Source organism: Neolamprologus brichardi, chromosome 12 (genome assembly GCF_056152115.1).
Source record: "Neolamprologus brichardi isolate AB-2024 chromosome 12, ASM5615211v1, whole genome shotgun sequence".
Taxonomy (NCBI): Eukaryota; Metazoa; Chordata; class Actinopteri; order Cichliformes; family Cichlidae; genus Neolamprologus; species Neolamprologus brichardi.
In genome coordinates, this window is record NC_142115.1 from 31,970,113 (window position 1) to 31,993,997 (window position 23,885).

At 43.5% G+C, this 23,885-nt stretch overlaps 1 protein-coding gene across 2 annotated transcripts in view; it reads left to right on the plus strand.

Moving 5' to 3' along the window:
• The window catches only part of znrf3 (zinc and ring finger 3), a 67,905-nt gene that overhangs the window by 26,060 nt on the left and 17,960 nt on the right, over nt 1–23,885 (plus strand). For both annotated transcript variants that reach the window (XM_006803879.2, XM_006803880.2), the window contains exon 2: nt 9,387–9,509. In XM_006803879.2, the coding sequence (XP_006803942.2) occupies nt 9,387–9,509 (123 nt within the window). The remainder of the gene's footprint in view (nt 1–9,386; nt 9,510–23,885) is intronic.

Here is a 23,885-nt window from a genome sequence, read left to right on the forward strand (position 1 = left end):
AAACCATTGTTTAGTTTTGAGGATCAAAATGGAGCCGGCTTTCTCCTGGATAGTTTTCCTAACTCAGCTGAATTGCAAGTTTTCTCTTATAGCAAAACACTGTCCTGATTAGATGCGTCATTGCAATTCCATTTTATTTTTATAAAACAATTGATAGTAGTTGTCACCGTAAGGTGCTTTATATTATATGGTATGTTGGGTAAGACCCAGCAATATTAGAAAGAAACCTCAACAATGAGATGACCTCCTGTGAGCAAGCTCTTTGGCGACAGTGGGAAAGAAAAAATCCTTTTCGACCGGAAGAAAACTCCAGCAGAACCAGGATGAGGGCGGTGCGGTCATCTGTTCTGTCTTGATTGCAATCAGTAATAAATAATACAAACGTAAAGCCAAGGTGTCTAGCGGTTGCTAACTAATAATAGCTTTCTTTAATAGCTAGCATAGCTAGCTAGCATAATAGCTATAACTTAAATACTTGGCATGTATTTAGTGCTGTGTTGTCGTGGCCATGATTGCTTTATTGTGGTACTGAGATCTAAGAGGCATCTACACAAGATGAAAGCTGATTTGCTAGTGGACATTTCCAGTTTCTGGTTGCCTAGGTAACTATCTGATGTATATAGCTTAATTTCTGAAATGCTGATCGCGGTTCACTTTATTGTTGCGAGTGCCATCAATAGCTGATGTTTTGAGGGCAATGCATATAATACATAGATCCCGTATGTTATGAAAAGTCCAAATTTATTTCAGCTTCTCAAATGTGGCAAAATCAGATGCTTTTCTTTGTTTCACATAATGACTAACAATTGTGTCACTTTGGGATTTTTCACCTTGATTTGATCGAATAATTATTTTTGGCGACGTCATTTCCAACTTTGTGAACTTTGTCGGAACAGTTGTGGAAAAAAGATTATGTTGGAGTTTTGTACTACAGCTGTGCAGTTGCGCGCTGTATAGAATTAATGAGCCCCATTTCCCTTTGCTTGTTACACTGTTAGTCATGCTAATTAATTCACAGTGGCACCTTGATGCCGACAAATAATTTATGCACGTGTTCGCCTACTTTCATAATTGTCCTCATAAGGACAGCAGCATCTTGCACATGGAGACAATATGTTTGCTCGCTGTTGTTCCTTTTCTTTGATCGCCATGATCTCAATTGTTTCCACTCCTCCCCCCAAAAAATGGTGCCATCCAACCCAGTGTTGACCCCTGAACTTTGTCAGCCCGTCCTTTGTTCATGTCACTCTAGGTTTTAAAGACTGAAGAGCTGAAAGTGACACCAGAGAGACTTTTGAGTGTGCGTACACACACACAGTCACACACACACGCCATTGATGGTTTCGGGATGCACTCGCCGAGAGTTAATAGAGTCACAAGCTCGGCGTCCTGCTCAGTGTTAAAGCTGTCAACCCCAGTGCCTTGTGCTACATATCAGGACATTTACATGATATTGGGTGTCCTCTGCCAGTGTCCCCTGCTCACACTGAAACCATGACACTTGTTTGCTTTGCCCGTTGCTATGAAGATGGTGTAGAGGTGATTTTTCAGGGGAGGTTAAGAGGCGGACTCGGAGTAGAGGGGGGCAAACGGACAGTTGATGACGGCTCCGAGGCTCGCATCGCAAAGCTGGCTCGCTTTCGGCATGGCCTTGACATTACAGCTTTCTTAAGTCTAAGTGATCAAAGTCCAACATGTAATTATTATTGCTGGATCCTTTTTCTGTCAACATTATTTTTGTTTATTGCCCTGCCTTTGTTGGCTGGTTTATGCCACCAAAATAAAAGATGGCTAGCTTGGCTAATTGTTCTTTTGGTCCCAGTGGAGAAGACAAAAGGGAGGAAGTCTTCATTATTTCAGAGGAGAAGCAGAAGGATCCCTTTACAGCGATAATGTTACAGGAGGAGGAGTGTCAGCCCCACCTGTATGGCCCTCCCAGATGCTCCACTGTAACTGGATCCCGCTCCCTCTCTCCTCAAGGCTACCAGCCCTCTTTGAAGTTATTTCTAGTGCTGGGAAAGAGGGGCAGAGAGGGATCGAGAGGGGCAAAGAGTGACTGTAAAAGGGGAGGTGTGTGTGTAGCGTTTTGCTGGATGCATTTGAGTTTGTAAGTCTATTTGTGCATGCTATACATAGAAGGCTGCAATTCAAAACTCTTTCTCCTTTCTTGTGCTCACCCCCCTCGGTGTGATCTGACATTGAACTTGCGTAGCGGGATCAGAAGACTCGCTGATGTATACTTTTGTTTAGCCACAGTCTGATGTACTGTGGAGCAAATTAAGTTCAAAATAAACCATAGTCACCACACACACACTTTGATGGATGCATTGAGTGGGTAGGGGTCATTATTTTGCCCCAGAACACTTTGACACTTGGACTGTACGAGCAAGGGATCGAACCACTGACCTTCCAATTAGCAGACAACCCACTCTACTTCTTCAGCTCCAGTCGCCCCAATTAATCAGCTAATTGGATTCTCAAGATCAGGGTTAACTTGCTCTAATTTTTCATGCGTAGCCAGATTTGTCCCCATCTGCGACTCACGGTTAAAGTAACCTGTCTGCAACTGAGGACGCTTAGTGTAAATCCTCCCGGTAAGGTCTCCGAGTGTCTGTTAAAACACGCACGTTTCAACCCGCGCTAGAAGCTTAACCTCATAAAGCCTGAACTGAAGCGACTTGCATAGAGAGGTAGACTGCTTGCTTCACTCGGGGGGGTTTTGGGTCATCTTTTGGATTAAGGCTCAGTGTCAGACTGATTGGCTTCCTCTGTGTGTCTAACGTGATGTCTGAGCTCCTCAGGGTTCATTCAATTTCTCTGAGTCAGTGGGGAATGCGTGATAATTAAATAGAGGTGATGTGAAGCAAAAAAGAAAAAGAAGAGGCATCTCACGTAAACGGATGACAGCTTGACCTTTTGACGTTTGGATCTCAGTCAGATGTTACTTCTATGTTTTCCTTGCAGGTGCCTACTATAGGTCATATGAATGAAAACTGTGCTTCGCAAATGTCATTAGTGTTCTCAGCTTGTTTGTTTTTTGTGTTTCTGTAAATGCTAACTTTTTAAGAGTGAGCTGGCTTTCGTGAGTATTTGCGTTTCCCATTTATTTGAGCCGCATTGGCTCACAGGAACTGCAGCTCATATACTTCCACTTTTAATACGTTTACTGGAAGTCTGACCTGCATTTACTGGGACAGAGAGTTCATTTGCGGCCTTGTGATTAAGAGCTGGTGCGCTTGTGTGTACACACACACTTGCAGAAGACATCTGGGGGGGTTAAAACACCAGCGTGCTTCTAATTGGTTGAAGTCTCCTTCCACGTCTGGCTTGCAGGGGCGTTTGGGGGTGAAGTTGACTGCATCCTGACCACACCACAGTTTGAAGTGGCTGGTGGTGGAGCTGGTGCTATGTTGACATTGTGGCGGTTTGTGTGATTTGGCCCGGCTTGTTAGCTGGATGTTACACAATTGAGCGTCCATGTTATGTGCTGGTTTGCGTGAAGACTTTTGAAGTTGTTACTGAAAAATTTAGACTTGCTAATTTGGTTTACTTGGTAAAATCTTCGGTGGTTATGACTGTTGTTTTCCTGGAAAGACCTGGAAGATTTGAACGGGTCGTTTTTAGAAAAATCTGTGAGCTATAAATTAAAATTAGTTTAATTTAGTTGCAGAATCAGCCACCTTCATGCAGTAAGAGCTATAAATTCTATTATGAATACATGAGATGATTACTTTAATTGCTATATTCATGTTATTCCTTCATATTATGCAGTGTTGTCTTTGAAGGTAACAGTTTCTAATTGAAATACTCAATAAAAGGCTGTTGACTTATGATATGATTCATGTTGTGTTTTTCACTGCTAGATACTGCGAATGTGTGCAGATGTACTGAGGCTCAAGGTTGTTTAACTGTGTGTGGAGCTTTGTGTGCGCTCTGCCTGTCTGGCTCTGGACATGCTGTTGCATTCCAGTCTGACTTAGCCATTTTCATGACTGTGTTTTGAGACTCTCAAAGACACCACAGTTCCCAGGGGAGAGTCTGCGAGCCGTGATTAGACATACCCACCTTGCCATCCCATCCCCACAACCCTCAACACAAGAAACCGGTGTGTTATTCCAGGAAGTTGACAGCGTTTTGGTAGCGATGGCCGTGAGGAGGATGAAGGGACCTGGCTGAGTCAAAGGCTCGGGGGCTGTGCGGGAGATGCTTTTCCACTGGGGTGAATAAGTCACCCCTCGGTCACCCCGATATGTTTCACGCTACAAACAAACCCCTACGCCTGTTCTCAAACAGTGAGATACGTAAACACATGCACGGCACCGGGGAAGCAGGTGGGTGCGAGGACTGGCTTCCTGCCCAGGTTTTTCTTCCTCTGGATTTTGTGTGCTTGTGAAATTGGTGCCAGCTCCTCTTCCAAAACTTTATAGGAGGGATCGGTAAACGAGAGATCTGTGTGGTTAATCATTTAGCCAGCTTCAAGAACTTCAAATGCAAACTGTCGCACACTTCCGCTTTGTTGTAACCGAGGCTTATTGTCTGCGGCCTGTAGCTCGTTAAAGGAAGTGTTGGAATTCAGATCGAGTAAAATATTGGTGTCAAGAACAGACAGTACATGCAAGTCTATAAACGTGTATAGATCGGTTTAGCTCAGGGATCATCCCCTCCTACTTGCTTTTGATGTTTTTGGCTCCTGCCGTGTTGTAGTATGGATGGCTTGTTGTAATGCGCCATTTTCAAGCAAGTGCATCGCTTTAAATAAACATGCAATTCAGCAGCTTCTTTTGGAGTTTTAGATTCTGGTACCCTGTGAGCATCAGCTCCCCTCCAGTTCACAAGGCTTTCCTTGCTGGTGGTGCTAAAAGCACGATTAGAGAATAATCTTTTTGAAGTTTGTGCTTTGTCGCGAAAAATAAAAAGCCTTTTATTTTTCCGTGTCAAAAATAGATTGGAAAGAGTTATAAACAGGACTTTTTAAAAAAAAATTTTTAAGTTGAGTTAAAGTGCTGATTATGACTTTTTATGTTGAGCATTCCTATTTTTCATCGTGTTAGGATACCAGAGGGAATGGAATTTGTAAAAAGCACCTTAATACACAGCAGAGGGGGAAAAAAATGTAACTAGCACTTTCACAGAAGCACAATATAGTGTGGCGAGGGCAAGGTAGGGCGACTGTCTTGGACGTGTAAGAGGGAAAAGGGGTAATGGGGGGCTGTAACCGGGGCCACCAATAATTTAGAAGGAGAGAGGGGAAAAGGGGTGTGGCAAAGGGGAGGGGAGGGAAGCGGGATGGGGGAAGCAGCAGAAGTGGTTGTTGTACGATCAAAGGCTGAGCGAATTGTGTCACAGACAGAGTGGGAAGAATAGCATTGAGTGGTGTGACTTGCATTTTGATTTCCTTTGAGAGCTCGGGGGGGGGGGGTGCGAGTGGTGATGGTGGGAGTTTTAAGGAGCACGGCTCTGTTTTGATCCCGTTACCAACAGTTATCAGGTCACTTGTTTGACCATTGAGGATCTCTGAGTGAAAGATGATTGTGTGATGTTCTTATGAGTCATAATGTGCGAAAGTGTTTGAAAATATTTAGATTAACGTATGAAATGTATTCATCCAGTGTTGCTATAACAACCAGAGTGAAGTGGTGCACTGCTCCAACAAAGTTTGCGTCAATTTCCATTTTATACCAGCTGCTGAATATTAACCACGTCTGCAGGTGGTTCTCCAGACAGAGGTGTAAGATTGGTCGGTGGGGGGGTGTGACTAGCTTGAGTGACAAGCCGAGTTCAAATCCCCGCCAGGACTTTATTGCGAGTGTGGCTTGTGTAACAAGATATTCATGTGAAAGGCTGCCTCCCCAAGGGGCAGGACAGATGGGGTAGAACAAGAGACGCCCCCTTGTGGTACTTAGGGAGTGCCTTATGCCTTTCCTCCAAACCTGGGGTACGAAGCAGCGGAGCAAAGTGGAGCACTCCGGTGCTTCCAGCAGGCTGAGCTGGTTTGATTTCTGGGGCCTTGCAGGGAAAGCTAGCAGTTGGAACACAAGAGAGAACAGTCTCTGTCTTCTTGTGCGTTCGTGGAACTGCGCGTGTGCGTGAACGCACGTTCGCATATGTGCTCGTTAATCTTTTGTCTGCTCCGCCAGTAGCTGTGACCCACTTCGCGAGATCACCTCTCATCTCTCATCCAAGTCCGAGCTCCTTTTCCTTTTGCTCCCCATCCCCACATCCGTCAACGCATATACGTCAACATCTGAGAAAAGGAGAAAAAAAAAAGTCTCTGTGGTGGAGATAATGGTGCAATGGCCAGCCTCTAAAATAACAACATGGTGCACAACAACAACACTGTCCCATTTGGAGTCCAAGTGCCCCCGCACAATGGCCTAGTGTTTAGGGACCAGGGGCGCAGGCGGGGCTCCCCACCACCATCCAAGCTGTTAGACAAGCCGGAGAGAGAGGTCATAATCACAGTGCAAGCAGGGCTACGCTTCCCGGTCCTCATGTAGATCCACCACGACACTATCTCTGCGTCTTTCCCATCTGCGCGCTTGCACCTTATCTAACATAGCATCTAAAATGTTACCTTAGTTGACTGCAGTGTGCGGTATGCACAGAGCAGATGAGATGGTATGATTTGTACAGTGATGACATGCGGAGGGGGGGCAGGTCGGGAGATGCTGGTTGAATGGAAAACTTACCAAGTTACGCACTTTAATCTTTGTCTTTCCCTTCAATTTTGCCGTCCTCCAAAAGCCGAGAGGGAAAATATGCTTTAAAATTATCATACCAAATGTGTATGTAATGTATACCTGCTCCGCCTGCCTGCTCCTGTCAGCCTAAGGCGAACGGTCAACCCGAGCAAGCTTTGCTCTGCAACGAGAGAAAGGGCAGCTTTGAAAATCTGTTTTATGTGAAGTCAGAAAGACAAGGTGACTGCATCCTGTGGATGTGTAAAAAGGTGTTTTGAGTCAGGAAAGCCTCGCTTGGTGATGACTTTTTATGTGTTTGCGCGCTGTTGCAAGAATGATCCACTTGTTTCAAAGGGTTGTGATTGAATGTTGGAGCTTGAGCTTTCATGTTTGAGCACACGTACTTTTGTCTGTGTGTGGGAGGTCTGAGGAGGAGGAGGATTCAAGGATGAGGATTTTTTTTTTCCTGTGAAGGTGTAATTCAGGCTATAAGAGAGAAAACGTGGAAGTGTATGTAGTATGAAAGGAGACTTTTACTTACTTTCTGTCAAACATGTTAACAATGGTAGACGCTTATGTAAAAAATGGCCAAAGTTTCAAATGAGTTCAGCGGATGTACAAGTAATGATTAGAAGCCTAAATCAGGCTTCAGATTGCTCTAAAGTCCCAAAAAATGATATCATGATATGCTAATATTCATGTTGTAAACATGTCGCCCCGTTAGCCAGTGGATTATGCTCACATGGGTCATGTAGAATGAGGTTAATAAAGTTGTGAAGTTGAAGTTTTGTAGTTTTGTAATTTGTCATATCGTAAAATTTATCGTTATCGTGAGAATACTCTGAAGTTTCATGATATTCTGTTTGGGCCATATCAACCATCCCTAAAGTTAATCACCAAAAGTTACTTTAGTACAATCTAGGAATGCAAATAAGGAGTTTTTCTAAATGTAATTCTAACCTTGATGCCTCAAAAAGCAAATGATTCCTGCTGTCTGCTTTCGTGCTATTAAAGCCGATGCCTCTTATTCAGATTTCCTCCCTAAAGGCAGAAAGAGAAGATGCTACCTTGTGGAGCTCTAGCACGATGCACGTTGTCCACATTCCTTTCCTGTGACTCGAACTTAGTCCACTTGATTTGCATTTGACCCCATTACTATTAGCTAAGTCCTCCCCCAAAACCCCTTCAGGTCAGGGGCTTGACCTCTCAGGGTTGTGGAACTGAAGTGACTGGGCACTTTCTGAATTTCTCTTCAATTGGCCTGCTGCACAACCAACCTGCTCCCTCTGCGATGAAGTGGGGTTCAAAGGTCAGGGTTCACCAGTGGAAGAAGGGTATCTTGGGTCATCAGCAGTAGCCCCCGGCCCAGAGTAGCCTAAGGCTCGGCGCCACAGCGCTCGCAGATTGGGGTGCCGTGGTCACCGGGTTAATACGAAAGCGGCCTGTAGGTCATTTGGCCCAGTTCTAATGCTAATACGCGAGCTTGTCTTTGCTGTGTTGCCAAGGTGGGGAATTGATCCAGGATTTTGGTGACTCCACTTGGTTACAGTTTTTAATCCGATTTTTTTCTTTCTTTTTTTTCTTTTTTTTTCTTTTTCCTGATAATTACAGCCTGACAGTCATGGCTGAGCTCTGGCCATTCCTTTTTTGGTTTCTTGATGTTTTGTGCTGGAGAGCTTTTATATTTTTGTGGGTATGTGAAGAAAAAAAAGGACACTTAATAACACATAAAATGTAATAAAAATGTAATAACCTGTAATTACACGCTTTTTTTTTTTTTTTTTTTTATTGTTATCTTTTAATTTTCCTCATGACGTACACATCTTTTGGGAGTGCATTCTAGCACATCCGCAAGATTGGTGATTAGATTAGCTTTTAGCCGTCTCCTGATGTCAAACTGTAGAACAGAATTTGTTGTTTTGTTTTGTTCTTATTCTTTGAAAATCTTCCACTGTGATGAAGAAGGTTGGAAAAATGCAATCAGTGATTTATGCCCTCCTTTATATGTAAACAATGTGTATGTGCTTGCTCTGCAAAGCAAAGAACTGCTGCACATTAGTGACCTCGTGTATGCGTTGACACCTGAAGTTACCTGATAGACAATGTTTGATGCTGCTCGAGGAAAATGTCAACATTCACTTTCCAATTTAAGAAGAGAAGATACAATGTAACCAGTCACTGTGCATGTATGCACAAGCACAATAGAAATGGCAGCAGCATTAATCATTTCCAGCAGTAACAATGGTAGTAGACTTAATGCACCTTTCCCTAAGTAGAAATTCAGTGAAAATGTGCCTGATCAGCAGATCCATGAAAGCACATAAATCCTGATTTTGCTTATGTTGCTGCTGTTCTTTAAAAGGTCCTCTGTATGTTTAGATTCTGGATAAGTTAAGCACACAGAGAATCGCTCAGATGCCTAATGCTTTTAAATTTCATCATAGGTTAAAAGAACATTATATTCCCTATAAATATGAGAAAAGCATCCAAGAGATGTTTGTGCAGCTTTAAGCTTGTAATTTACCTCTTTGTGAGTCAAATTCAGAACGTGGGGATGCCGAGACCCTGAAACTTGATACGTCATGTATGTCGGATGCACATTTTATTTTTTAATCTTAAAGGTTGCACATTCTCACTTTTCTAATGTGATACTAGCTCCGTAGCATAGAGACAAATATTTATTTCTCCATCTTATTGTCTTTCCAGATGCATCCTTTGGGACTATGTAATAATAATGATGAAGAGGACCTATACGAGTATGGCTGGGTTGGCGTGGTGAAGCTGGAGCAGCCAGAGTTGGACCCCAGTTGTCTCACGGTGCTTGGAAAGGTAAAGAACTGCTTTTTTATGTTGTCAAGTTTCCGTTGTGCCACCGTATAAGTTTCTGAATTTGGCTTTTGTTTCCCGTTAATGTACGTCCAATGACTATCCTTTCAGAAAGTTAATATATTACAGCACCTTGCTCTTTACTGTGCTACTGCAGGTTTGTTGAACCATGCAATAAAATGAAAATCAGCATTTAACAATGCAGGTGAGTCACTTTGACACCGTAATTCACTGTAAATTAGAAGCTAGCAATACTCTTTGATATTCGCCCCAAAAAAACACCTTGGATTTTGCCATCTTGGGGCACAAATATCTAATAATTTGATTACTATTTGCCTAAAATTACAATAGATTGTCACCTGTCAACATGCGATGAAAGAAAAGTTATTTCCCTGCATTTGATGAAAATTCCTTTAAGGGTTTAGCTTTGATATAGTGCAGTCACTGAGACAATTCATGGAAGGATGGTTTAGTTTTATTTTGCTTCTTACTTCCCATTGTGGTCAGAACAAGAGTGTAGTGATCCCTCCCCAATCCCTATCCTCCCGCCCTCCCTTCTTCCAGAGCCCAGGCACCTCCAGTGGTATTTTATCGTGCTTTAATTAAGTGTTCCTCTTAATGGAATGTACCAACGTTCCCCAGAGGATGAAGTAAGGGAGCGTTGTCCATAGTCTCATTTATCCTGTACATTCCTGGTGACAGAAAGAGAGCAGCCATTCATAATATCAGAAGCCCGCGTGCCATATAAACATCCTAATGGTGCACTTTGTTTGATGATGGTTTCTAGCTGACATACACTGAGACCTGAAAACGAATGTTATGCTCAGAACTCATTAACTGGATTTCATCAGCTAAATAGTCCTTATCGTGGCGACGTGCCCACGCTTGAGTTTCAGCAGCACAAGTGGAAGAAATGGCACGTGAATAATACATTTAAACAGATGGTAAAACAGACGTGTTTTCAGTCTATCGGATTTTTAATGGTAGGTAGTAGGCTGTAGTACTAGAAGTGCAAGCAAAAACCTGACAAGGTCACAAACATCAGTCATTTCCCCTCCTGGTTTTTGATGCTGACAGTTTTCTATAAACGCAAAGCTGAATGTGTGTTTGTGTTTTCTGTAAGCGTACGAATCATGTCCGTATCATTAGATCAGCAATTTAATGCAAGCAGGTGCATTTTAAGAAGGAAGAGAGCGAATCGGAACAAGGTTGATAGTTTTTGCTCAGTCGTTCCCGTCAGCTTATTCCTTTATACCACGTTTAAAAGAAAAAATAAAAACACAGCAGAGACGGGATGAATGGAGGATACAGTATGCACCAGTGTCAGATTCAGATGCACAATGTTGTGGTTACGCGGGATGTGTCTTAGCCAACTGAGCCACAAGGACACTCCAAGTTAGAGAAACCCACACCTTCCTCTTAGTCGACCAGGTCAGAGCTGAGTCCTAATGAGCTGGCCATTTCTATACATTCTAGATCTGATCTTTTGCTGAGGGACGCTGTAGCGGTGATGGCAAGAACTTTGGCCTGTGACCTTTTGGCCTCTAGCCAGCCTCCCCAACTTCTAGGTCACTCTTGTTTCCTCTGTGTGTACTCAGCCAGGACTATAATTAGAGGAGGGAAAGCCCATTGTTGCATCTTGACAAACCCTCGCCTGGGGCCTGAACACAGCTGGGTGCTTTGCGTTGGCACAAACGCTTTTGCCAGGCCAGACAGTCCAGTGTTTACCCCCTACCAGTCCGCTCCCTCTGCCCGACCAGCCAGCCAGCCAGACCACCAGGCCGCTATGCGCCCAGCCCCATTCCGGATACGATGCCCACTCCTGCACCCTCACCCCGCCTGGCCTGGCCTTGTGCTCGGCAGCCCCCACCCTCCTCCCGCCCTACCAGACTGTCCCCTGACTGAACCCAAGTGTGCTTTACTGCCACTTTGCCACCAACAGTGTCAGGGTCTTGTCTGGTCAATTTAGATTCCATTCAATTACAGAAACCTAGCGTCTAAATATAAACTGTCTGGGAACACTGGGCCCCCAGCTGTGCTTCGGAGCTGATCAACACTCACTGATGGGCATTCCCTCTGTTTAGGGGCTTGCATCGTCGGGTCCTTATGATCATTCCGCCAGTTTTAAAAGCAACATTTGATCGAGAAAACATTTCTGAGTCCTGATGAATCCAACGGTAGGGACAGACTGATGTTCTAGTGCTATGCTAAATGTTTAGCGCTGTAAAGTCTCGTTCTTGGTTTGGATTGTCTTTAGCTGGAGCTACACAGGACATTGCTCCTCTGTGCTTTTGTGATTTGTACTCGGTTATTCAGCGAAGTGGCACAGGGATGTCGGGTTGAGCTCATTATTGTAGAGAGCTGCTCTGACAAATAAAATAATCGCACTAGAGGAAGACACAGGAAAAGGGGTCGGTCATTCCAGCCTCTGAAGTCCATGTGCAAACTTCACTAAAGTGCTGGTGTGTCATATATATGTACACAGTTTTTTCCTGCACTTCCTGTCTGGTTCCTGTGAGAGCTCCAGGACTATAAAACCTCTGACCTCAGTGTGCCACAGAACTAGAGCCCCTCCCCAATGACAGCAGGAGAGCTGAGAGCAAATCGGCTCTCACTGTAGCGTTTGATGTGTTCTTTATCAGATTTGGCTAAAAAGTGCATTTGTCTCGTTTCTAGCGTCCTATGTCCGAAGGCCTGCCCTGTTGCTTTCACAGCGCCGTCTCTGTAACTCCAGCTTATCAACCCTTAACTTTCTCTGGGGTGTTTGTAAATGTTGTAAATCATGCTTACAGCTCTGCACACATGTATCCTCTTTCATGTTGAACTATTTATTGCAGCCAGTTACATATTCTTGGTTGTCATTTCCTCCTCGCTGCTCGACTTTCTCCGAATCGACCTCCCTCCCGTCTTCGTCTGCGCTGTCTGTTCACACGCATTCACTGCAATTTTTGGCAGCTCCTCTGGAACATGAAATCATGCCACTGGCCTTTATTGGGGGGCGCAGACCCGTCGGTGTCTTTGTTGCAGTGCCAGCAAGAGATCTCTTCTTCCAGTGCCGCAGTGCGAGTCCAGTGCCCACTGGACTCGCACTCGGGGCGTTAGCATGTCGGCTTTTCCTCGTTTCATCCCGCCCGAGTGCTCATGACATAAGTCCCCATCCCTGGAAGCCAGGAGAGGGAAGGCAGAAGAGTGTATGGGCAGAAAATGAAGGTAAAGAGTTCGGAGACTTGGTGTCTCAAAGAGATGACCTGGGTAAATGTGTCTGTTTGGTAAGTGGGTGGTTGGGGTTTGCATTTAGCATGGTATATATATATATATATATTTTTATATATATGCACAAGTAGCAAGATGGAACCTGTCCTCCCACACGGCCCCGCTGCTTGTGAAAAGCAAGACTTTTGGCTGGCATAGCATGTAAATCTCCCTGGTATGTGCTTGTTGTGTGTGGCCTGGTGCTGGCCTTAACCAGCTTGTCTCTGAACCATGATCAGTTCCACCTTAAACGCCAGCCAAAAACAACAGTTCATCGCAGCGGAGCGCGACCGGCCATGAGATCGGCCGCTACAAAGCACTTAAAAATAACTAGAGCAACAAGAAAAGTTTCGAGACCTTTACTGACATATCCTCCCCGAAATAAAGCCAGCTACTTTCAAGTTGTTGCCAGAGGCATACCACCATAAAAAGTGTATCCTGTGTGGGAAGTTCTGTTATTGACACACACAAGCTTCATCTTAAAACAGCAGTTTCTGTGGAACAATGCGAGCGGGCAGAGGAGTGTGTCCTTTTCTACTGTGGTCCTGAAGTTGGCACTGTGGGACAGCAGGCCAGAGCAAACAGCTGCTGAGTCTTAGTGCTAAGTGGCTCTTGGACTCTAACTGTGTCTGGCATCTCAGCCAGAGCTGCAGAGAGGGTGTAGTGTGTGTGTGTGTGTGTGTGTGAGACGGCAAGGAATGATCGGGATATGGAAAGTGCACGAGGGCTACAAGAATGATGTGCATCTGAGGAAAAGGGGAGAGATGGGCATTAAAAAGAAAGACGTGGCTACAGACAGATGAGTGCGATATTGCTGGCGACTGGCTCATAGCCTGTGGCCACATTAGCCATCCTAGACGCTATAGTTTTACACACTTTACTGTTAGAGGTCATCCCGAGGCCACGGCAATGCCAGTAGGGTGTCATGCCGCAGGCCGTGTGGTAAAGAAGCTTACATGCTGGATTGAACTGGCTCTATGTGGCCTTGTTTTCAGACTTTTTCATACAGATACTGTCTGATCAGTGGGTGTATTTGCGAATGTGTGCACGCTGTGGCTCATCCGCTGTTTATCAGTATGGACATGGAGACCTAATGGGCCGGCAGATCGGCTTGTGTTTTGATGAAGTTGGCTGAATGACTCACATTCTCTAACGATTCTCTTCTCTCGCCATTTTTTATTTTTTTTGCCTTCTTCATTTCACTCCTTCTGTCACAGAAAAGACCTTCGTGAACAGAAAGAAGGAAAATTGCTGCAGTTCTACGCTCCGCGTTCTCCCGAGTGTTTTGTTAAATTGCAATTGATCTGCAACTTGCACAGGGACCGTTCGATAATGACGAAGCTTGTCCTTTTGTTCAAAGTTTTTAAAAGAACTCTTTTCTCAGAAGATCCATAAAGATGCATGATATCGATGAGACAATCTTCCCCTGCGATTGTGCTAAAACTTACGGGGCTTATTCCCGTTCAGTTGAATACCGCAAACCGAAAGCCAGTCTTTTTGTTTAAATCAAAGCCGTTAACTCTTTGCGACCCCAGGATGAAAAAGAATTGAAGGCTAATATTCGCAAACTTCTTCAACTTGTTGAGTTTTCACCTAACTTTAGGGATTTTCTTTTTTTGTCACCGAAACACGTTTTTGTCGAATTTGACGGTTTGCAATTTGAAACGGCTTCCACACATTTGAATGCAGATGCAATTCTATCTGAGACTTCAAATGATTGAAATAATAGCCAGGTGATCACTCAGGACTTAGTGTTCTGTGCAGCCTTATTAGCGCTTAGAAACAAATCACGAAGTCGCGAAAGAAAGGTTCTAGATCTGAAAGGAAATACTCGATGAACTTCTCGTTACCCTGATGGGGTGAAATGCACACACTAACTCTTTAGCTTTCTCTCCACCTGGCCCTCGCCCTAAGCACTCTGCACAAACACTTTCAAACGCGGCAGCGCGGAGGGAGGGATAGAAAGAGAAACTGAAAAAGAGAGGAGGAGCAGCAGGGAGAGAAGAAAGGGGGAGGAAAAAAAAGAAATCTTGTGAAGCATGGAGCACTCGGGGGCCTGCCTCTTGGGTGCTTCTTTCATGTTTGTGTGCGCCTCAACTTGCTGATATTATCTTGGCCGCTCTTCCGGGTGGGGTGTCAGGAGAGGTTTCCACTGTGACCAGGCAGGAGCCTCTCTCTCTTCCTCCCTCTTATCTCTTTTAGCCCCTTTTCAGACTCTTTTCTATTAACCTGACGTCCTCTGAACACGGTGGATTTCTATCTGAATGAGCGCCTGAGTCACTTTTTTCTGGAAAAGTCATGACCGCAGTCTTACGCGGCCTGAGCAAACTTTTTTTTAGCATATGCATATGAACATTTAGAATCTATAAACATGGGATTTTTGGTACTGAAAGCTTTTTGATTTCCAGTTGTAGTTTACCTGTAGTCAGATATTTGGTTGTGTGCTGGTTACACTTGCAGAAATACAATCATCAAGCCATCTGATATCCCTTAAAAATAACCTAGCTTTTAATTAGCTTTTAAAAGTGATCTGCATTAGTAAACATTGACCTTTTAGATGAAACAGGAAGTCCTTGGTCTCGTATATGTCCCACAATAAGAACTGTTGCCAATTCAGGGTAAGGCTTCATACCTGGAAGTGCAAGAAGAACGATCCCCTTCGCAGCCTGTGTGCAAGTTGCAGAGGCAGCACAGACAGCAAGAACCTGCTCTTGGCAATAACGGTGCAAAGAATGAAGTTTGGAAAGCATTCAAAACTGCGGCGACCCTACAGAAGAGTGAAATGTGTCCATTGCACACATGAAACAAGAAACATGCACGTAAAATTTTGCTCACTCGTGTTGGAAAGTTGATTAAAGGTGTAAAATAAAAATGACAAGTTAGAAATAGCGATCGACAGCAAACAGGCACTTTAGTGGACCGATGAAGCAAGCTGAGCTTTAAGTCTCTAAAAAGGGCCTATGTCATGTGACATTCTGTAGACTGTATACTTTCCAAGCCTATTTTTTTTCCTGTTTGCATTCAAACCACTAATAATGGTGCAGTTTCCAGTGGCCAGTAAATAGTAATGCAGCATCACCTTTTTATTTTCTTGCAGTCTTGTTCCAACCTCCTTATTTTCTACCTACAGTTCCTCACTGTGTGTGAATGCCTAGCAGCAAGGTGAAGTGAACTCGGAGAGTTTTTTTTCCTAATGTATTTCACTCCGATGATTGAATTTTACATATAGGCTCAGTGTAGCCTTGACTTCACTATCAGGTCTGTTCTGTGTGTTTTGCTCATTTTTCTGAGGCTAACATTAGTCTTGTAAACAGCAGCTCTTAATCGTTTACCAGTGTTGCACCACTCAAAGTTCCTCCTATATTGAGGAAGTACTTCCAATTTAGCTTATAACTCATAATAAAAGACCCTATAAATAAAGCTCCTAAAATCACCCTGGCTCCCACTTTATGCAGGCCACAGGAAAAAAGAGGGTACTGTCTTCAACCTTTACTAGAGCTATAAAAAAAAGGGTGTGTTGGAACACTCACCCATCTTCCTACTTCAGTTTACCCCCATCACCCCCTCCCAAGTAAGTCTCTCCCCTAAATCACTGCTTTGCCGTGTTTCACGGCACTTGGAGGGACCCAGGGGTCCCACTGCGCTCGTTTCCATGGTCACTGGGAAGCTCCTTGTGTCATGTGGCTCAAAGTGAGCCGTCCCTGGACCGAATTACCCAGCTTTCAATGGGAGGCCAAATGACCATTATTAGACTTCACAGCTAAGGCCTCTATTTAAAGAGAGGAGAAAGGAGCCCTGGGGACTTAAGATGAGAGAGAGATGGAGGGAGAGAAAAAGAAAAGATGAGGCAGGGGGGCAGAGAAATAAGGGGGGGAGGAAGAGAGGAGGGGAGAAGAAAGTGCATTTAGCTCTACTATGGATGTTTCTTTTTATTTTCTCCACCTTTACGCTGATTTTTGATCTTTATCACAATTGTTACTTAAAAGTCTGACAACAGCCTGAGCTTAAGCTGTCTTGTCTGTCAGACAGTGAGCAGAAAGAAAAGAAAGAAGAAAAGATGAGCTATGGAAAAAGTAAATCTTAGAAAAGATAGGACCAGACATCCACCCACATCAAGCAAAGCCCTGTCTTTTCTCCCTTCATCTCTAAGCCCGTTGCTTTGTATGGGAATGTGCTTGTGTGCGTGAGAATCCTCGTGTCCCGCGCCTCACTGTGTATGTCAGGGCCGCGTTGTCTGTACGGCTCGAGCCCACGGCCTGGCACAAAAGCTGGAAACTGAAGCCCCGAGGTCCCACACAGCTAATCTGATGCCTCTCCCTGCTATACATGACTCCTCGACTGAAGGGTTAGCGGGGGTGAAAATGGCATCCTGTTCTTGTGGTTCAAACTTCCTTTCATGCTTTGCCAGGGAGGCATGGTTAGGTCCAGCACAAGAAGATGGAGAAGAAGCGATGTGTGCCTAAGCGAGAGTGTGTGTGTGTGTGTGTGTGTGTGTGTGTGGGTTGATGTATGAGTGTCATCGGAGCTGGTCGTGCCCTCAGACAGTGAGGTAATGGAAGAAGAGAAAGAGAAACATGTAGATAGGGAGGGGATATTGAATGGGAATGCACCTAGTAGATTCTGGGTAGCACATTAGTATTGTTTACTGGAGACCAGTATAACATTAAAGATCTAACATCTGGATAAGTGATTACATGCTGCAAGAAGAACCTGAAGAAGAAAGTCAGTGAAAAATGTATCGGATAAATATAAGAAATACAAATTTATCTGTAAAAACTTTTTTACAAAATAGAGATACCTCAAAAACAAGGTGTGTGTGATCCAGAAATGGATTTGTTGACCAAACGATATTATAACCAAGAGATGACTTGCTGAGAAATGACAGTGTGAGGTGTTTTATTGCAGTAATAGTTGAATAAACGCACCTTTATATGGAGGCATTAAGGCCATGCAATATAAAGGTTGGTCAAATCCTATTTGCAGCAGGTCCTGTGTTCTAGTTTCAAGTCCAGTGTCTTCATATAAATATTTTTTAGAAGCCCGCAACAAGTAAAATCTAGTCATGAGAGGAAGAAAAGACTGGAAAAAGAAATAAAAATGCTTTTTTTTATGTTTTCCAGTGCCATCAAACATCTCACGAGTCCTTTGATTTTTGTCTTGAGGTTTGTAAGCTGTCCCAGATTACTTAAAAGGAAACTTTTACATATCAAAAAGGATCTTGGAGTGAAACTGCATATGTGAAAATAGTTGTATCAAGACTTTTCCTTATTATAATTATCTCTTCTCTACTCCATTTGGAGGATACATGCAGTTGATGCCTTTTCAGTGTCACAGCTAAGCAGACAAGTCTGTGTGCTCGCAACAAATTGGTCACATTGTATCCCAATTTAAAGAAGAATTGTATTCTTCTTTATTCTACATAATCAACCACAGTCGTCCTCCTCTGCTGACCCACTGTTAGGCTTTATAGTGGGGGAAGAAAGGAACAGTAAAAAAAAAAAGAAGGAGGATGCAAAATAAGGGGAATAGGGCCAAGTCCTGACCCGCTCTGCTGTTTGCCCAGGGAAAGAAGAGAGCAGGCAATGGCAACACCCCCAACCAGCAGGAGGATAGCGTATTACAGGAAAGAGAAGCAACAGCGGCGGTGTCTCTTTCAAGCATGCAGGGGCATGGTCTCCTAAAGCAGCGTCGAGTCAGAGATTAGAGAAAAACCGTATAACTGGAGACGAATTACAGGAAGGGGAGAAGTAGCAGTTTAGCGAAACGCCTCCACTTGACTGAAATAGTTGCATTTTAAACGTTGTGCAAGTTCACAATATAGAAGCGTGGACACTGGGGACAGCAAATACTGTGCTGTTGCTGTTTTGTTTTGTAGAAGAAAAAAAGCCTGCAGGCCAGACAAGTAAAACTAATTCAGAGGTGCTGTAAATGTCCATTCTTTCTAATGCCAGCAGGGGGCGACTCCTCTGCCTTACTGACTTTAAAGCTGTCTACTGAAAAACAGCCATACTTCTTTACTTCATGTACAACCCTGTTAAACGCTTGACAAGTAAGTTTATGATTTCAATCACTAGTTTTAAATCTTTTTCAGTCCATCACGATCTTCATTTTGTAAATTAGGGTTGCGTTTTGCATAAAATAGACAACAAAGGATGACAAGCTTCAGGGCATTTATGGTGGCTGCCTTGCGACTGACGAGATGCCACCACGTGAGCGTCAGTCTCGTTCTCATCTGTGGTTTTTAAAAAACACTGGTGTAACTGTAGCTACAGCCATGTTTTATAGACACCTGCGTCGGCCGCGTATGGCAGGTACACCTGTATGTGTTGTGGTTAGCAGCTAGCCCGGGAGGCAGAACTAGATGTTTTTCTCTTTGTTTGCAGCTGAAAAAGGCTGTTGACTGAGCGAGAGCTTCGGCCGTCTTTTTCAGCTGCGTCTCACGTGCAGTTGACGTTCCAGCTGTTGCAATCAATAAAGCTGTCTACACACACCGTCTAACAGTTTATTCATTCATATTGTGCTCTGACGAGCCGCAACATTAAAACCGCTGACAGGTGTAGTGAATAACCTTGAATTTACATTGATGTTAGTTGACATGTACCACCCATTGGAACAATGCTGCAGACCAAGCGCACCCCGCCCAGAGCAATGGCACACCTCAATGGCGGCGGCATCCCCCAGCAAAACAATAGAAAAATGATTTATAAACAGAATCAGTTAATGACTTTTTTTTTTTTTTTTTAAAGGATAAAAAGTCTTTTTTCAAAGTGATCAGCTAAACCCGCCTGACCTTCTGTTTTAATATTTAACTTTGTTAGTTTGAGGTCAGTATCCTTGGCAGTCAGAGAGAAACACTAGTATTGATCTGTTATGTGCCAAGAGCCTTGCAGGAAGGAAAGCACAAATGTAGTGTCAGCCCAGGCCTGCTGTCTTCTTTAGTTTCATCTGACAGCTCTCTTCAGTTCTTCTGCCTTTGAGTGTTCATTTAAAAAATTTCTTTAAACCCTTTCAAGAAGCTATAATCTAACTTGTATCATAAAATCACTCTTGCATTCATTAAAGTTCTGTGAGGCTGATTAAAATGACGGAAGGCCAAATTAACAATCAGTAATACTAGTAAAATCCCACCAATGAATCACAAGTGGGATCATAGTCAGTCTTTTCTAGTCATGACTTCTCCCACTTTGGCCCCGACGGCTTCTTTTTAGACACTAGGTGGAGAAGAAGCTTTTGAGAAGTAGTGTTCTTGTTCCTAGCCGGATGCTTGTTTATTTTCCTGTGAATCACAAAGGGCAAGAAACCAAAACCGGTAAGAAAACAACATGGGAGGGACGGAGAGGAAAAGTGGAGGAAATTTAATTAGCGGTTGTCCATTCCTCCGGTCTCAATGTTTGGTCTCAGCAGGGCAGAGCAGTGGGCAGCGGGAGGAGAGAAGACTAAAAAGCATCTTGATTAGCGGCAGTCTCAGTCGGTGCATTTGCATCTGTGTTCGTGTTTGTGCAAGTGTGTGTGTGTGTGTGTGTGTGTGTGTGTGTGTGTACGTGCCTGACACCACAGGACATCAAACCACAGGGAGAGATGGGAAACGCTGTCTGTGGTGCAAAACGGGCAAAGACGAGCTCGTGTATTTTTATATACAGAGAGAGATAAAAATGCGAAGTATTCTGTGAAAAGTTCGTGTTCAGTGATTGCGCTTCATCCATCATTTGTTGTTTATTGTGCCTTCGGAACGCACACAAGAAAACCGAAACATTGCTCAAATTTCCTGCCAAAATAAATGTAATTAAAAAGAAAAACAAGGATAAAACGAAGGCCATATTCAACTCGATGCTTCATGAAAGTCTCTCATTTTGTAACAACCACAGTGTATCCTCAAATCTTTCTTTTTGCCCACATGATGACAACATAATGATATTTCATTGTCTTTTTTACATAATTCTGATCGAGGTTTTCTGTGAAAACATGTTTTTGTTTCGTTTTGTTTTGGTTAATTCAATCTGCTATCCGTGTTCAAAACAATTGCGCTAAAAACGGCAATGTTATAACATTCAAGCACACATTCTCATCTAGTGTTTACGGTGTTTCCTGGAGATTATAGCCACGGGAGAGCGGTTAAAGAGAATATGGCACCACTGATAGGTGAACATACTGTTGACTGTTGCACTGAATAAAATTCATTTAAAAATGGTAACATTTGAAGCCAATGTTTAAACGTTACGGCCTCCTCGGCCGAGATTCCAAGAAATCTGTGGGGATCCAAAAATGTGTTGTTAACAGACACGTGCCACAGATTGAATTGTCGGTGGTGTCGCTCGATGAGTCATGAGAGCGTCTCCTTCACGAAAATCAAAACCGCCTTTTTTTGAAACCAGGCGACGAGGGGAAAGGCTACACTAAAAACAACAATGTGGTCCGAGTTTGACAAGCAGGAGGTATACCATCGCCTCGATGTCCTCCATTGTTGTGGTGTTCATGCCACAAATGACGCCACGGTACTTTATAGCATTGCTATACAGACCCCATTAGGTGGTCCTCGATTGTAATGGAAAACAAGCAAAATTGAGTCGAGCCGTGCAGGTACTAGTGGAAAAGGGCGAATAGTGTCTCAAATTCACTGGAGAAAAAGACATCAAAACCAAAAAACATGGGTTAGTTGTAATCTTCTTTGTTATTTTTTTTCTTCTAGGAAGTGAAGTTTATAATTCCTTCCTATAAAGTGACATGCAGCTTAAAGATGTTCATAGCAAACATGATACTTAGCATATGGGTTTTGATTACATGCTGCTTTTTACAGACTGCAGAGCTGCTGGGAATAGTAGGTAAGGGTGCATTCCATTTGAAGTGGGAAGTTTGAAATTTCAACTTCCAGGTTGGAATTTTCAGCTGGAATGCCCCCTCATGTTGGATTCCCCACTTGGAAAGTCCACCAACTCTGACTTTGCAATCCATGATGGCAGCAGCAGCGCTCATATTTATATTACTGATGGACAAAAATGCAAACTTCTCACATGCTTCTCTCTTTGAAATGTTTCTGAATAAAATCATGTCTACATGTGGGGAAAATGTGAGTTCAGCCAGGCAGAATCGAATCAACAAATAAAGAACGGAAAATCGATCCGGCGTTTAATGGCTGGTACTTTGTGTTTTTAAGGTCACATTTTGAACAGAGACTAAAGCAAACACCCACAACTGTTTGCCAGCATTGAGGACTGATAGCTTTTTTATGGCATTACTTTTCATTTTGGATTCTGTCAGAGCTTTATGAGTTTAGTTTAGATAAGTCGGGACTTGGTATTGTAGATAAGTGTGCATGAGCACCACTATGCATGAGTCTTATTATGAGGGACAGGGAGCACTCCCAACTACACCTCCCTCCCTCTCTCTCTGTGTCTCAACTCTTTAATGGGGTCGGCTCCTTGCCAAGTTCCACTGGCAGGCCTCCTCAGAGGTGCCCCCTCACACACCCATGCGCACACACACATATTTTGATAGCACAGTTCACTTGTATAATGCTGGTTATGCAATAATGGGTGAATGGCCACCCAATATTGTGCGCTGAGGCAGATACAGAAATGGAGAGGGGACACTGGTGTCCCACACATCAGCCATGGAGGGACAAATCCCAAAGGGCCACTACAAAGGCAGGCTAATGGACCGCCCCCCAAAAAATGTTTTTTTCTTTAGTCCAGCAATATCAAGAGAGATAATGAATACGGCTGATTTTGTCAGAAATGACAGATGATGTGTAGTCTTTGTCCACCAAAAACCTCAGAATTGTGACTCTAGGTGAAAGCTCTTTGCCTCCTAAGGAAACCTGGAATTGTCTGCCTCACTTTTTACAATTTTTCAGCTCTGGGGCTTCAGTGGAAAGAAAGTCTTTTGGCTGGACTTAGGGGAACTGATTACAGTGTCACAGTGACAAAGATAGTCATTTCATGCTCTGTGTGTGTGTGTGTGTGTGTGTGTGTGTGCGTCCTGGTCAATTATATGTGCAGCACAGAGATGGGGTCAAGGGTCAGTGTACCTGAAGTTTGCCTCCTCTTTGTCTGATAGTGAGTTCATTATATCTGCTCCAGATTTCTACATCTCTCTCAATCTGTCATCCTGGACAAATCTCACAACTATTCATAAATACTGAGTCATAAAAACAAAATATGTTAAATTTGGTCCAATTCAAGCGAACTTACCATGAAATGATTCGAATCAGGATCAATAGAATTAAATTAAACACACAAATTACATACTTGCACACATCCTGCTTCACAGCAGGCTTAAGGATTAGACCACACATTTTATTCGAATGTCTCTTACTCAGCAGGTTGTAAGTCTTATTGTTTGAGGGACAAAACTGTTTCTTTCATGTTTATTACAAAATGATAGCTCACAGGCTTGGCTATCAGAGGTTTTCTATCTTAAACCAACAAATAGCTAATAGTCATGTCATTAATCTGGCAAAGACAAGCAAATATATACCACCCCGACAGCCAGATATTTTTCTAGAAATTGGCAAAGCTGGGAGAAAAAAGCAGTAAAGACCTAACTTGTAAACATCAGATAAAAGTGTGGTTCCTACGAACAGTGAACCCTTAGCCCAGCAGCTCAAATGAAACCATGATTTATGGCAGATCTGCGCTCCATTGATCGGACGCCATCTGAACATATTTTCATTTGGGAATGAGCTTCCCGGGGAGTCTCACCAGGTCAGACCTAATAACATTTACTCATCACTTTCAACGCCGCAGCCGCATTAACAGGTAGGCATGTACACGATGCCTCTCGTGCTTCTTTCTGAGTTGCTTATCCCATTAAAAGACATGATTATTGTGATGGATCGCCCGATCTAGAAGTGGGCGTGGGAAATGTGCTATAACCCTGTAGCACCATGTGGCACGCTCGCACAGACCCTGATGAAGTAAAATTGACATTATGCCAGCAGATCATTAAAGATGCCTGTCGTCTTAAACACATTTTAGGGCTTAAACCGTTCTTTTATCCAGCGTCCTTACTAGGGATGGGAATCGTTTAGGTTTTATCCGATACCGGTGCCAAACCGGTACTTTTGAAATGGTGCCGGTGCTTAAACGGTGCTCAAACCGGTGCTTAAAGAATGGAGAACACAAAATTGGT